This window comes from Camelina sativa, chromosome 12 (genome assembly GCF_030686135.1).
Source record: "Camelina sativa cultivar CO46 ecotype springtype chromosome 12, ASM3068613v1".
Classification (NCBI taxonomy): Eukaryota; Viridiplantae; Streptophyta; class Magnoliopsida; order Brassicales; family Brassicaceae; genus Camelina; species Camelina sativa.
The window spans coordinates 13057695-13073123 of record NC_141891.1 but is presented as its reverse complement, the minus strand read 5'-3'; the positions used below and the strand labels follow the sequence as shown (position 1 = coordinate 13073123).

General features: G+C 36.4%; 4 protein-coding genes and 1 long non-coding RNA gene across 6 annotated transcripts; 4 read left to right on the top strand and 1 right to left on the bottom strand.

The window, feature by feature from the left end:
- Window positions 1-168: 168 nt before the first annotated feature.
- LOC104731606 (uncharacterized) lies at window positions 169-1222 on the top strand. Its single transcript, XM_019233882.2, has one exon. It carries the CDS (start codon window positions 283-285, stop codon window positions 1126-1128), a length of 846 nt encoding a protein of 281 aa, XP_019089427.1. The 5' UTR covers window positions 169-282; the 3' UTR covers window positions 1129-1222.
- Window positions 1223-1639: 417 nt separating this feature from the next.
- LOC104731605 (uncharacterized) lies at window positions 1640-3165 on the bottom strand. Its single transcript, XR_758625.3, has 4 exons — window positions 2907-3165; window positions 2318-2464; window positions 2101-2187; window positions 1640-1908 (listed from the first exon to the last, which is right to left on the bottom strand). It is a non-coding gene; the product is annotated as an uncharacterized LOC104731605 (long non-coding RNA).
- A 1569-nt stretch (window positions 3166-4734) lies between these two features.
- Window positions 4735-6444, top strand: LOC104731604 (ricin B-like lectin EULS3). Its single transcript, XM_010451027.3, has 3 exons — window positions 4735-5063; window positions 5444-5553; window positions 6158-6444. Exons 1-3 carry the CDS (start codon window positions 4829-4831, stop codon window positions 6188-6190), a joined length of 378 nt encoding a protein of 125 aa, XP_010449329.2. The 5' UTR covers window positions 4735-4828; the 3' UTR covers window positions 6191-6444.
- A 3059-nt stretch (window positions 6445-9503) lies between these two features.
- Window positions 9504-10752, top strand: LOC104731603 (uncharacterized). The gene has a single exon (XM_010451025.3). The coding sequence runs from the start codon at window positions 9504-9506 to the stop codon at window positions 10572-10574; it is 1071 nt and encodes a 356-aa protein (XP_010449327.1). The 3' UTR covers window positions 10575-10752.
- Window positions 10753-10852: 100 nt separating this feature from the next.
- On the top strand, window positions 10853-15419 carry LOC104731602 (cyclin-T1-4). 2 transcript variants are annotated; one of them, XM_019234078.2, is made up of 8 exons: window positions 10853-11123; window positions 11631-11709; window positions 11826-12073; window positions 12773-12854; window positions 13239-13373; window positions 13615-13790; window positions 13880-14031; window positions 14129-15419. In XM_019234078.2, exons 3-8 carry the CDS (start codon window positions 11847-11849, stop codon window positions 14941-14943), a joined length of 1587 nt encoding a protein of 528 aa, XP_019089623.1. In that variant the 5' UTR covers window positions 10853-11123; window positions 11631-11709; window positions 11826-11846; the 3' UTR covers window positions 14944-15419. The 2 variants fall into 2 exon arrangements, with proteins under 2 accessions (XP_019089623.1, XP_087336017.1); XM_087479891.1 differs by having other exon boundaries at window positions 10989-11123; window positions 11266-11709.
- Window positions 15420-15429: the final 10 nt, after the last annotated feature.

Here is a 15429-nt window from a genome sequence, read left to right as displayed (position 1 = left end):
TCAACAACAAAGACTAATAATTCCTATTTTACCCCACAAAACAAAATAAGAAAATTTCCTTTTTTCCAATCCATCAATTTTCCAACATTGTGAAAAAGGGAAAACGCGTCGCGTAGTCTATATATACGCTGGCATCGCCCTAGTTTTTGTTACTACGACCGCTCTCGCTTGTTGTAACAATTGATTAAGAAAACTAGGGCGAAGGTAACAATTTTCAGAAACTAGGGTTTTGATATTTGTAAGCGATTCTCTGAATTTGATTAAGAAAACTCTGTCAAAGACATGGAGTGTAACAAGGAGGAAGCTAGAAGAGCGATTGATATCGCCGAGAAGAAAATCTCAGCGAATGATTACGATGGAGCAAAGAAATTCGTAAACAAGGCGGAGCGTCTGTATCCGCAACTTGAAGGTTTGAAACAAGTGTTGATGACGATCGATGTTTATATCTCTGCGTCAGACAAAATCAACGGAGAATCTGATTGGTATGGAGTTCTCGGTGTAGATCCTTTGGCTGACGATGAAGCTGTCAAGAAACGTTACAAGAAGTTGGCTCTTTTGCTTCATCCGGACAAGAACAGGTTTAACGGTGCTGAAGGCGCATTTAAACTGGTTTTACAAGCTTGTGATTTGTTATCTGATAAGATTAAGAGAAGCGCGTATGACCAAAAAAGGAAATCGAAACAAGTTGAACAGAAAACACCGAAGAAAAGCTCCACTACTTTTGAAGCAGAGAGGCCTTTCAAGAAGCGGACGACAAGTGGAGATGCAAACTCTACTTTTGAAGCAGAGAGGCTTTTCAAGAAGCCGATGAAAACAGAGAATGAAAACTCTACTTTTGAAGCAGAGAGGCTTTTCAGGAATCCCATGGCAACAGGAGACCTCAACTCTACTTATGACTTAGAGTGGCTTTTTAATCGAGGAAACACAAACTCTACTTTTGAGGCAGAGTGGCTTTTCAAAGGTGGAAACGCAAACTCTACTTTTGAAGCAGAGTGGCTTTTCAAAAAGCCGATGAAAACAGAGAATGAAAACTCTACTTTTGAAGCAGAGATGCTTTTCAGGAATCCGATGGCAACAGGAGACCTCAACTCTACTTATGACGCAGAGTGGCTTTTCAGACAGATGTGAGATAAGAACTAAGACGACAGTCACATTTAGAAGTTGTAGAATCGTGTTTGTTATAGGGAACCTATTTCTGTAATCTAGATTAGTCAGATGAAGGTAACTAATCAAAGTATCTCTAGTAATCATGTAACTAGTATTTGTTCATTTTCTTCGTCTTAATTCTTAATTCAGCTTTTTTCTCTTAATTTGTAGATGATCTGTAACGGAGTTAATCTTAGTACTTTAATACACCAAGACGTTTTCTATTGTTTATGGTCTTTTTTAAGAATTCGAAATAACTCATACTATCAGGAAGCTATTACTCGCAAGCCAATAGGATCAAAAGTAGAGTCTTTGAAGAACCTTAGTTTGGAAACAAAAAATATTGGCAAGGGGGACTCATTAGAATTGAATGCATATCAAGCCGCCCTGATGGATTGAGTCTAGAAGATCCCTGAATTATACCAAGGTTATTTTATGTCTCAAGCTAAATTTCTCTTAAGCAAAATGTGTTTGCTTTAGGGCCAGAAGCAAATTGGAAAGTGATCGACTCAGCCAAGACTATGGTACATAGTAAAATTGAGTTATCTGGCGCTGAATACTTCCCTCGATTCAGATATGAACCCAAAATATAAACATATACATATAAGCTTTGCTATATTGGTGATAGTATAAGTTAACGAAGATGGCGCGTAAAGAGGAGCAAGTAAAGCGTTAAAAAGCCCATGAACATGATGTAGTGGGAGGCAGTGGAGAATATGATCAGTAGATGTTTAGTCCCAAGCTTCAGTTAACATTTTTAACCTGCACATATAAAAGCTTATAACTTATAAAGGGGGGTGCATCATAATTTCGCTTACTCACTGGACAGACAGAGAAATACCCTAAAGCTCATAAGAAGATCACAATTTTTTTATCAATTTCAACATTCTAATGCAGGTTGAAAGGATTTTAAAAATGACGTGAGCTACATATGGAGTTCGGATATATATATACCTGGGAATTGATGCTCTTGTGGGTATGGACAACTCCTTTTGGCTTACCAGTTGTACCTGCTAGTGTTGACAATCAATGCTGGTTCATCTGCACAAATAAAGGCTGATGTAATGCAGAAAAGACAGACCAATAATTGCCTGAATGTATGTATGGGAGCAGAAATTAAAAGTGTAGCTTCAAATATAAGTTCATCATTTCAGGACTATTCAGAATTTACCTTGAAATTTTCCTTCTGTTTCAAAACTATTGTCCTGAAGCTGATTGAAGTTGAGTCAACAACAAGAGGAATTAGATGATATTGAGCGCCACTCTTTGCTGCAATAGTTTCACTATGGTCCTGTGTGCTTAATAACAGAGATATATCCTAGAAACCATAAACAACGATGTTACAGTCCCAAGAAAATGTTAATAATTCTTACTTAATAATAGTGAAGAGCAGCAAAAGGCACACTTCTAAGCTTGAAAAAAGAATACGGTAGAAAACAGAGCCAACCAGAAAAAAAACATACGCCTTCTAATATAATTTCTACTTTATTCTATAAACCTTCAGACCCTGAAATCCAGATTTAACAACTCGAGCGGGGCCAAAAACACAAGGAAGGGTCTTAGAGAACAAAAACGTATCAGAGAGCTAAAACCCTAACAAGGAAACGCTCTTAATTCCTACTCTTTTTACCCACACACCCAATCGAGAAGAAGAAGACGCTCAAAACGATTAACAAAACCCGCAAAATATACATAATGATTCGTCCCAGCCAATCAAAATTTTCCGAGGAACAAGTCAAATAGCAGATAAATTGAACAACCTCTTCTTCCTTAGATCCGGTAACAAAGAAGGCCGCAACAGTGGCATCGAGCACAGCGACGTCAATCGGCTGGCTCTGAAATGGCTGAAATCGACGTCAAACGACCTTAATTATAGACAAAACTTGTCATATGGGGTGTAACATTATGCCTCTGAAATGATTGTGTTACAAAAAACTTTATGCAAATGCTTATTATCTATTTGATTATTTCTCCATATTATTCAATAGGAACAGAGGAGATTGTTCTTCTCCACGAGTTAATTTGACTTTTGGTAATTATAGCAATATTATGAATTTAGTTAATTATAGTAACATATAAAATCAATTATTGGTAATATTTTAAAAAGAAGGAAATCTCTTAATCTAATTAAAACAAAAATATGTGATTTTCCTTTTATTTTTTATTTGATTTTATATTAAAATTATTTTGAATTATTATATAATATATTTACTGAATAAAATTTTATGATTTTTCTGTATATAATGTAATTTAATTTTTTTTAAACAGACATATATTGCTCAGCTGGTGAATAAAAAATATAGAAAATGTTTCACATCGCTTAAGAAAACTTGACAAAAATTTAAAGTCATATTATAAAAAAAAAAGACCAAAATGATTTCAAATACAAATGAGCAGAATCATGATTTATCAGACATTTAAATTTAAAAGTTTTATGTGGTTTGTTATGGTTTATTTTAAAGAATATTAACTTTTAATAACTTTAAAATTTTCAAATGTCTAAAAATTTTAAAGCTTATAAATATTTCAATAATTAAAATACTTAAATTTTATAATACATTTTAGATATTAATAATATTTAAACTTTCTAAGAAGTTCAAATATTATAAGTAATTCAATTTCTAGAAAAATAAACTTTATTTAAAACATTAAAATTTAATAATATATTTAGACATTTACGAATTTTTTTCTGCAGTGTACAACAAGTTAAATTTTATTCCAACATTTATTTTCAATTGTTAAGAAACCACCTGACTTATTTACATGTTTCTAGAAGCTGCAGAGTTCTGCTTTTTAGCCTTTCATGGGTGCTTTATGACATGTTATGGTCATCTTTTCCATCTTTAGACAAAAACAAGTTTTCCTTCCGTTGTCAATATGACAATATGTATAGTGTCCATTTGTTGTAGATATTTTTGATTCAAGGAAATCAGGTTTTCATGACTTGGAATCCTTATTTGTATCTTGTTAGTATTAAAAATACTTGTGTATACTCAATATTGTATACTATATAAGTTGTGTGTTTTGACAACTGTTTTACTCCATTTTTTCAGAGTGAACTATCACCACAGGTTTACAACTGATATATTATTATTTTGAGTCTTTTGACTCTTTTAAGTTCTACATCTCAAATCAATATTTACTAGTAAAAATCAGGTAAAAAAATATTAAAGAATATCATATATCTACCACTACTTAAATAAATGGATTATGAAATCAATAATTACAAAGTAACAGAGCTAATATTTCATTCTTTCTTTTTTCCACAAGTGAAAATATTTTATTGATATATATAAACATTACACATGACAACTGAGCAAAAGCCCAAAAAAACATACGGCGGTTTAGAAAGTCCATCTGGCCCAACATTGCATCATTGAAGAGTTAAGACACATGTCAACAACAAAGACTAAGAGCATCATTAGTGGGAGATTCTCTATAGATTACTCTTGTAATTGGGCCCCAATTACTGAATAAAAAATCCATTAATGGTCCAAATAAGAGAGAATCGTTGCTGTGGGAAGGTTACATGGCGTTTTTTCATTGGTTGGCTCGTAAATATAAAAGGGAAAATTTTTTTTCTTCGCCATTTTCTTTTCTTTCTTCCCGACTTTCTCTCTCTCTTCTCTGTCGAATGAAGCGGCGAGAGAACAAGCGATTGTTCTGAAATCGGAAAAAATCAATGGAACACCACCACCACCACCACCACCACCAACGCGACGACGGCTATGAAGGTCGTCAAAAATTTGGGGGACCACCGCCGGGCAACAATTTCCCCGATGCTCTACCACAACCGCCGCCTCCGTTTTGTCATGTGAGCCATGTCGGTCATCACTCTTCCAATGAACCCTACCCGCCGGATCACCACCGTTACGGAGCTCATCCGCCGCCTGATTTGACGCTAGAGAGCCACACTGGTATGTCTAATCATCTCTCTCACTCACACCACGATCCAATTTACTTAACCACTTGGCTCCATGTGTTTGTAATGAGTTAAAAGATTGAATCTTGTTGTCTACCATATAAGATGAAGAAAGAGGATTACAAGTTGTTATGTTCTCTGTTACTCTATAATTTAGTTTTGTTGTTTAGGTTGTCAGATCCTATTGTGATGTTCATGTTTTCACGGCTTGTATAGGCTATTATTGATCTGGATATTTTCCATTGATTGAGCATTTTCAAGCTTGCTGATGATATTATAGTTTATTTGTATTTCTTAGCGATTGGTTCTTGGAAGAGTTTCAATTTATATATTTGATAGTTGCTTCCTTTACGAATGCGCATCACTGGTACAAAGATGAGAAGTACAGCACTCGGGTGAAGGATGCAGACGGTCATCCTTGTTTTGCTCTTGTAAACAAGGCTACTGGTGAAGCAATGAAGCATTCTGTGGGAGCTACCCATCCTGTAAGCGTTTCTTCCTTAGACAGTTGGTCATGCATCTTGATCATATCCTAAGTAGAAGTCATATACTGCTTTGTTATTGCTTTGTTATTTCACCAGTATTGGATAAGTTCTTGTCCTCCTTTGCTAGATATGTGAATTGGCAATGTTTATGAAAAAGCTCAGATCTTTCAGCCTTATTGTGTGTAGTTAGTTGTAACGAAGAAGGTCATGTTGTCTATTTGGTAGTTCTAGTTTTGTTTAAAGTAGAAAATAGTCCTGTATCTTTTTGTTGCTGCTCTAAAGCATATGTTCTGAATAATGGGAATCACATAGGTCTATCAAACAAGTTACACATAGGTCGTGTATCCAGGTTATGAGTTTAAAGACCAAGTCACATGGACAAGGATGTCTTTCTCATCTTTGTAATATGTTCTTTATAATGGTATATATGATTTCAAGGTGTGGTATGAGATTTTTTCTCAGTGTGGGTATATGGGGTTGTTTGTAACATGTGTAATGGTCAAAATCAGTCTATGCCTTTAGTTTTGTCTTTTGTGGCAATAACTACATCTAAACCTGTGTTTTGGTATACTCATCTTGATAACCTGTGTTTTCTTAATTCTAGGTGCAGAAGTTTTTCTCATATTTCATCTTATGAGATGTTTTTCTCAAATTTCGACTCATCAAGTAATTGATAGGCTTTGGTTTCAAGATTGTTGTCCAAATTTCGACTCAACAAGTAATGATCACTTATGTTGTATTTGTTTTTTGATTTTGTAAAATATGTTTTATATTTCCAAATTTTGTAAAATATTTTTGTTTCATTTTTTATGTAATATAAGTAATTGAAATAATTGTTTCCAGAATTTTGTTAATATTCCAAAGTTTGTAAAATATGTTTAATATTCCAAAGTTTTATGTAATATAAAAAATTTAAATAATTGTTTTGTCAGTTTAGATTATTGAAGTTTGATAATTAATAAACACAAATTAAAAAATTATTATTTAAATGCTTGAGCAACTCTTTTTTGGGGTTCTCTAGTAATAGAGTGATTTTGCTTAAGTTCTCTTAGGGTTGCTTTAATTAAGTTAGTATTAATTATATAATTAATTAATATGAGACTAACTTAGAGAATACTCCCCACCAATGATGGTCTAATAATTCCTATTTTACCCCACACCAAAATAAGAAAATTTCCTTTTTCCAATCCATCAATTTTCCAACATTGTGAAAAAGGGAAAACGCCGTCGCGTAATCTATATATACGCTGGACTTGCCCTAGTTTGTATACCACGACCGCTCTCGCTTGTTGTAACTTGTAAAGATAACAATTTCCAAAATAATAAACTAGGGTTTTGTTACTTGCAAACGATTCTCTGAATTTGAGTAAGAAAACTCAGTCATGGAGTGTAACAAGGACGAAGCTAGAAGAGCGATTGATATCGCCGAGAGGAAAATCTCAGCGAATGATTACGATGGGGCTAAGAAATTCGTAAACAAGGCGGAGCGTCAGCCTGCGTCTTCGCAGAAACAGAAGCCACCGAAGCCACGCGAGCCTGAGCGTCAGCCTGAGTCTTCGCAGAAACAGAAAACACCGAAGCCACGCGAGCCTGAGCGTCAGCCTAAGTCTTCGCAGAAACAGAAAACACCGAAGCCACGCGAGCCTGAGTGTCGGCCTGAGTCTTCGCAGAAACAGAAAACACCGAAGCCACGCGAGCCTGAGTGTCAGCCTGAGTCTTCGCAGAAACAGAAAACACCGAAGCCACGCGAGCCTGAGCGTCAGCCTGAGTCTTCACAGAAACAGAAGGATGCACAAGAAAAATTTAATAGATCTTTTGAGGAACTAAAGAAAGACATTGATGCTGCTTCTGCTGCTTATGCTGCTTCTGCTGCTGCTGATGCTGCTGATGTAGAGAGACTTTCTAAGATTTCTGATGCTGTAGAGAGACTTTCTAAGATTGCTGATTCTGTTGAAGAGGGACTTTCTAAGATTTTGGAGGAAATAAAGTCCACTACTTGTGAAGCAGAGAGGCTTTTCAAGAGGCCGATGAACACAGGGAATGCAACTTTTGAAGCAGAGAGTCTTTTCAAAAGGAGGAAACGCAAACTCTACTTTTGAAGCAGAGAGGCCATTCAAGAGAGGAAACGCAAACTCTACTTTTGAAGAAGAGAGGCTATTCAAGAAGCCGATTAAAACAGGGAATGCGTACTCTACTTTTGAAGCAGAGTGGCTTTTCAAGAAGCTGATGGCAACAAGAGACCCCAACTCTACTTATGAAGCTCAGAGGCTTTTCAGAAGCCGATGACAGATGTGAGATAAGAACTAAGACTACAATCACATTTACAAGTTTTAAAATCCTGTTTGTTATATGGAACCTTTTTCTGTAATCTAGAATAGTCAGATGAAGGTAACTAATCAAAGTATCTCTAGAAATCATGTAACTAGTATTTGTTCATTTTCTTTTTCTTAATTCTTAATTCAGCTTATTCTCTTAATCTGTAGAATGGAGTTAATCTTAGTACTAGAATACACAAAGACGTTTTCTATTGTTTATGGTCTTTTTTAAGAATTCGAAATAACTCATACTATCAGGTAGCTGTTTACTCGCAAACACTGGTAAAGCCAATAGGATCAAAAGTAGAAACCTTTTGAAAACAAAAAATATTGGCAAGGGGGACTCATTAGAATTGAATGCATATCAAGCAGCCCTGATGGATTGAGTCTAGAAGATCCCTTATACCAAGACAAAATCCCAAGATACTTGCTTGATATGGTACTATTAGTAGTAGTATGGTATAGATACAATACAACCGTGTGAAACCATGATCCAAGATTTAATTGAATAAGAGAAGATAAGAGTGATATGTGTAAAAAAAATACAAGTCATTTAGATCAAAAAGCTACAAAAAGTAGTGGTGAATAATATTGCAAAACCTGTAGTTTTAGTAAGTGATGTAAGAAATTAAAATAAGAATGATAAGGAAAAATTGTTGTTTACATTGCATATATATATAAGGGATTACATTTCGTGTTTTAGCATTTTGCAACACAAGGTTTTACTTTAGCATTGTTGATCGATCGTTGCTTAATAATAAATCACCAATCTTGTGTAAAGTGATGAATTGTAATTTTCATGGAAGAACTTGGAGAATGCGCGGGAAAGGGAGAGAGGGAAAAAACCAATACTTTTTTTTGTCCGTCATTGTATTTCTAAAATGTTTTAATTTTGACCCAGTTCTTTTTCTATGAACCGGAAACTAAATCATTTCCTGGCTTCGTCGGGTCATAAATTACTCTTCGTCACACGCAGACACAACGGTGGTCTCTTCGTATTTCAGATTTCGTCGCCTCCATCGTTTTAGGGTATTGTGATACTATTACTGATACTGAATCGCGAATGTGGATGGGTTAATAAGTGGGTCTCCATCAAAATCCGACTTTTACTTATTTGGTATGTTGATTTTGGCTTTGCACGATAATCCCAAAGATCTTTTTTTTTTGGGTTTTCTTTTGTGTGTATCCCCTAATACTGGTATATTCATTTTGATTTCTGGCAATCTGTTTGTAAGTAGTGTGATGTTTTGTAGATTGAGATACAGTAAATTGTTTCTTATTCAATTGGTGATTTGCATGTATGGTTTTGCCTAGTTGAATTAAGATGTTAGTTACTAGTTTACACGAGATTCTTCTTTTTATGGGTTTTGTGTATCCTTTTTTCTCTGTTTGTAACTTTATATCCAACCATATTGTTGCTGACTTGTTTGTGATTTTGATAATCTTGCGGCTTTAGAGACAAATGGCTTTTAACTTAGTGATTGATTATGGCTAAGACTTGCTTCTTTTTATTGGATTTTGCATTTTTACGGTTTTGCTTCTGTGTTATACTCTTCTGAATCCTTTTGCTTTTGTCTTCTCCGATTGGTTTTCCCGTAGAGACAAGGTACTCAATCGTTTGAAGAACAAAAAGACATGGAATGCAACAAGGTGGAAGCTATAAAAGCAATGGATATTGCCAAGAGGAAAATTGCGGAGAATGATTACAACGGGGCGAAGAAACTAGCAAACAAGGCTCAGAATTTGTATCCAAAGCTTGACGGGTTGAAACAAGTTATGATGTTGATCGATGTTTATATCTCGGCAGGAAACAAAATCATTGGAGGAGACCTTGATTGGTATGGAATTCTTGGTGTTGATCCATTGGCTGATGAAGAAGTAGTGAAGAAACAATATAAGAGGCTAGCTCTTTTGCTTCATCCTGACAAGAACAAGTGTGAAGGCGCAGAGGGTGCGTTTAAACTTGTTTTGGCTGCTTGGTGTCTATTATCTGATAAGGTTAAGAGAATTGCTTATGATCAGAAAAGGAAGCTGAACGAAGTTAAACCAAAAAGGAGTCGGAAGCAGAAACAGCCACCAAAGAAACCACCAAATCAGCCTAAACAGCCACCAAACCAGCCTAAACAGCCACCAAATCAGCCTAAACCGCCACCAAAGCAGCAGAAACAGCCACCAAACCAGCAGAAAGAACCACCAAATCAGCCGAAGCAACCACCAAACCAGCCGAGGCAATCACCAAACCAGCCGAAACAACCACCAAACCAGCCAAGTTCTAGTGGTAGATCGAGAAGCAATAAGCCCACTTCAAAAGTCAGTACCTTTTGGACAATGTGCAACAAATGCAGGGCAGAATATGAGTATGTGAGGGTTTTTTTCCTTAACAAGTCCGTGCTTTGTCGAAATTGCCGTGGCACTTTTAAGGCAACTGAGAAAGAGAAAACACCAACCGAGAAAGAGGAAGCACAGCAAGCAACAAACAAAAACACAAATGGTGCTTCTTCTAGTAGGAAAGACTCTTCTATATCAACAATGGGTAGTTTCAACAGCGGAAATGTGGCAAATCAAGCAGAAGAAAGAGGGAAAAGAGAGGTTAGGGAGCCAGAAGAAGCTACAAGAGGAATTTCAAATTCTGAAGTAGAAGAGAGGGTTTTTAAGAAGCTTAGGACAGATGACTATGCAGAGGCAAGTAGTGGTATCAAGGTGTGAAGTAAGAACTGTATGACATTTACAAGTTTAACAATCACTGCTTTTTTTTTATTTATGATTAGAGTAATAGTTTGCATCTAGACAAGGAAAACGTACAGTGGAACAAAGTCAGTTCTTCCTCCTTGTCATCTTCAATGTTGAATCTATGAAATGTCATAACCCCTTTTTGTTTTTTGTAGTTAAAAATGTGCTATGTATGAATTGGTTTAGTTCGAATTCTCTACGGTTTACGAACGAATTAGACCGGAATTGGTTCACTTAAATTTGTCACGTTTCCAATTTTTGGACGAAATATTTCCCTTTTCTCGTCCCTTCATTCTTAAAAGTTTTCACTTTTGCCCCAAAATAATTAAAAGATAAGATTTAGTCTCCTTCTTGGGGTCATATATCACTGGTAAATCGGAATATTCGTTAAAAATCCCAATTTTTTTCCCCTTTCTTCCTTTTTTTTTGGTTCTTTCCTTTCTCGCGTTTCTAGGGTTAGGGTTCGACGAACGCAGCTGTTCTACGCGTTTAGCTTCAATTCGCCGTCGAAGAAGCCATAATCTGGTGCGTAGTTATCGATTTTGTCATCTGTTTCCGATTGGGTTTTTGTTTTCCGTTTGGGTTTCTCGATTTTTCCATCTTTTCGCTTGTAATTTGTGTATTTTTTTCGGGTTTGGTGATATTCACGAACTTTTGCATCTTTCAGATCTGCTCTACGTTTTCTCGTTCGTTTGTGACGGATTCACAAACTTTTGCATCTCTCAGTTCAAATTTTCCTGTAGAATTGGCTTTGATTATCTCCAATTTATCTCTATGGCGATTGAAAATTTCGATTTCAATGTTTTTTTTCGTTTTTGCTGGATGCGTGGGTTTAGTTAGGAACAGGGTCGTTTACATGATTCTTAAAGTCACACTATTTTCCTGCCAAATGAGTTTTTTTTTTTCTTATTCATGATTCATGTCATTGTGTTGTCTTTGCTCTCATTTAGAGTATGTGAATGTGTTTCCTTTAATGCCATTTATTCTAAGTATTCTTCATTGACTTATGTTAATGATTCCCTGTTCTTTCAGATTCCCTAAAGAGCTTACATTTTTTAAGATCCTCTTTGCTAGTATCAAACTTTAGTTGCTGGGAACACAACGTGACCAGGTATAAATCTCAGCTCATGGATTTAGCTTAGCAAAATTAGTTACAACTCTTAGATTTGTACCCTTTCATTTGTTTTGTACATTCATTTGTTTCATTGGTTCTGGTTTTTTTACTAGACCTGGTTTGGAAAGATAGCTATGGCTGGAGTATTAGCTGGGGATTGTTCATATGGGGAGAGTGGCATTTCAGCTTACTCCAAGAATTCTAATGAGAAGCAGGACGAGGTTTCCCGTTGGTATTTTGGAAGAAAAGAAATAGAAGAAAACTCTCCGTCGAGGTTGGATAGTATTGACTTAAAGAAGGAAACATACCTCCGCAAGTCATACTGTACATTTCTGCAGGACTTAGGCATGCGACTGAAAGTGTAAGTATTATATTTTGACCTATATATTTCAGCTTTATTCGTTGCGTTTTCCATTTGATTACTTCTTGCGAGCTTGGTCTAGGACATGATAGTTTCTCCAACCATGATAACTGCCTCTATTTTGCTTATTGTATTATAGTGATCCCCTTACATGTAGATAATGTATAATCGAATTCTGAAATTTATAGAACTTGATGTCATAAAGGTCATTTAGGGCATCAATAATCTAGTCAAAGTTATTGGCAACAAAAAGGTGAAACTGATGGGTTCATCTTGGGTTATATATCTAGATGTTGGTGCTTTTTTCGATTTGATTACGTCTTGTTAGCTTTGTCTGGGACATGATAGATCCTCCAACCATTATCATTACCTCTATTTCTTACAGATTATAGTGATCACTTTACATGTAGGTTTTCTAGGAACAAAATTTTGAAACGATATAGAATTTGATGTTGTATAAGTCAATTAGGTTATGAATAATCTAGTCTAAGCTATTTACAACAAAATGGTGAAACTGGTGAGTTTACTTGGGTTACATTTCCCAATAGTCCTTCAATGGCTTTGCAAAAATTAGTATATAGTGGTGAATACAGTACTCGGTATGAATTGTCTTCATATTGACATGGTTTCATCTGCATTGATAGCTTTCACTTTTGGCTCTCAATGAAAGCAGCTAATATATTTTTTTTTTTAATACAGTCCGCAGGTTACAATAGCTACAGCAATAATATTCTGCCATCGATTCTTCATTCGCCAGTCACATGCTAGGAATGACAGAAGGGTGAGTATAATTTCTTTGCACATTGATGTAGTTATAGACATGGGCGTACTCTTTGTTGTTCGAGCCAGTCTGCCGGTCTCTTTGCATTTATTTTGTGGCGTTGAAATAGTTCCTTGTCCTTGGTGTCTGTTTACACTCATTGTCTCCATCTATCTGCCATTTTCCTTTGTATATATAGAAGGCAAACTAGCTGATGCAGTAGATGAATTTACACATGACTTCTTGTGAAGATGTTTGCCATGATATATTTTAAGCGTTCTCTTAGTCTATTTGGTATCAATGTATCTAGTTCTTTGTACATATTTATCCTTCTAGAGACTAGAGCAGAACAGTATTAAGATTATTACTGATTCCTTTTTCCATGTTTCCTCCCTCCACGCCCAGACGATTGCTACAGTCTGCATGTTCCTTGCTGGAAAAGTCGAAGAAACTCCAAGGCCGTTAAAAGATGTTATTGTTGTCTCCTATGAGATAATACACAAGAAGGATCCTACTACTGCACAGAAGATCAAGCAAAAGGTTCGAATACTACTAAACCTTCTCTACTCTGCTTCCTGTTTAGTTAGCATAAGTGAATTTGCACTTTTTTCTTTGCATATTTTATTTCACTATGACATTAATTTGGCACGAACCTCAGGATTGTGCTTGTTTGTTATCAATCCTCCTAAGCTAACTGTCGATTTTTTTGGATCTCTCATCTGTTCTGATCGCGTTCTATGTTATTTCTCTTCTTTGTACTGAACTTATTACGCTATTGCAGGAAGTATATGAGCAACAAAAAGAGCTTATACTTAGTGGAGAAAAGATTGTGCTTTCTACGCTGGGGTTTGACTTCAATGTTCATCATCCTTATAAACCTCTTGTAGAAGCGATAAAGAAATTTAAGGTCGCACAGAATGCTCTGGCCCAAGTTGCATGGAATTTTGTTAACGATGGGTACGTTAAAAGTCTGTTTCCTTGAAAAGCTTCAGATAGATCTATCTGCCTTGTATTTTCGTCTTCATACAATAAAAAGATGCTTGCAGTCTGCGGACGTCACTCTGCCTGCAATTTAAGCCTCACCACATTGCGGCGGGAGCAATTTTTCTTGCTGCGAAGTTCCTTAAAGTGAAATTACCATCAGATGGAGAGAAGGTTTGGTGGCAAGAATTTGATGTCACGCCTCGACAACTGGAGGGTGAGAGAACTATCTTTATCATCCACTTTTTCTGTTTGAATTCTATTCGTTATTTTGGATCTGATGCTAAAGTTCTACTGCCTTTTGTATACTGCAGACGTTAGCAACCAAATGCTTGAGCTGTATGAGCAAAACCGTGTTCCTGCATCTCAAGGAAGCGAAGTCGAAAGTAGTGTAGGTGGAGGCTCAGCTCATAATGGTGGGTCTAGGCCAATATCAGCACGTTCAACTCATGAACATTCAAATTCTGATAATCACGGGGGTTTGTCAAAAGCTACACAAAACCGGAACAATGATAATGGGAGTGGTGAGGCAGGTAGTGTCATTACCGAGCAGAAGGGGGAAAGAGATACAGAAACGAAAGATAGCCTGCATACGGAGAATCATCCAGCCCATAAGTCTAGGTCGGGAGTTGAGGCACCTGGGAAGGAAAAAACAGAGAAAGCAGCAGGTGCACAGCTTCCAAAAGATGATAAATCTAGAGTTGTTGATACAGGTGATGCCCCGGTCAGCCAGTCCCCAAAAGACTTAAAATTGCTTAGAGATACGGTGAAGGCTAAACTAGAGGCTAAGAAGTTCCAAGGTGAGAGGACGAGGAAAAAGGATTTGGTAGATGAGGATGATTTGATCGAAAGAGAACTGGAAGACGTGGAATTAGCTGTTGAGGATGACAAAGATATACAAAACAAGAGCTCGGAAATCAATCACATGGGTACAGAACATGGCGAGATTCTTGATGGAAAGCACTTGGTGGGGGGAAATACTGAGGAAGGTGAAATGGTAGATGATGTTTCTTCAACAATGCCTAGCCGTAAGAGAAAAATGGGAAGCCCTTGTGAAAAACAGTTAGGAGAAGGAAAGAGGCGACACAATAACAGTGAGAATGTTGAAGAAAGTCACAAGACAAACTGAGGAGGAAGTAGTCATAGTCATGGTGACCAATATAGCCAAGAAGACACTCCCAAGAGAGGTAAAAAAGATCTCTCTTTGGTTTTTACTTTCTCATGGGTCTCTACAAGAGATATTTGGCAACTTTGAATCCCAACCATGGTGCGAAACAAGCTCATTGTATTTACGATGTTGGTTATATCTTCTTTTTTTCTGTTTCTTGGCACTTGTATCCAACAGTTGAGAAACTAAATCGGGTTTCCATCCGTGAGAGACCATCCCATAGGCTATATAAGGAACTCTATTGTTGGCATTCCCTTTGTATAATGTAGGGAAGACGAGAATTTTTGACAGAAGTTATTTAGAGCCAAGTCAATACTTGATTTGTTTTGATAACATTAGGAAACAGAGTGGTCAACTGATTTGTCAATGTACATTAGGGAACGAGGTGATTTTGTAACTTTTGTTTTATATTAAGATTAAAGTCCATCTCTTTACAACTTCCGATTG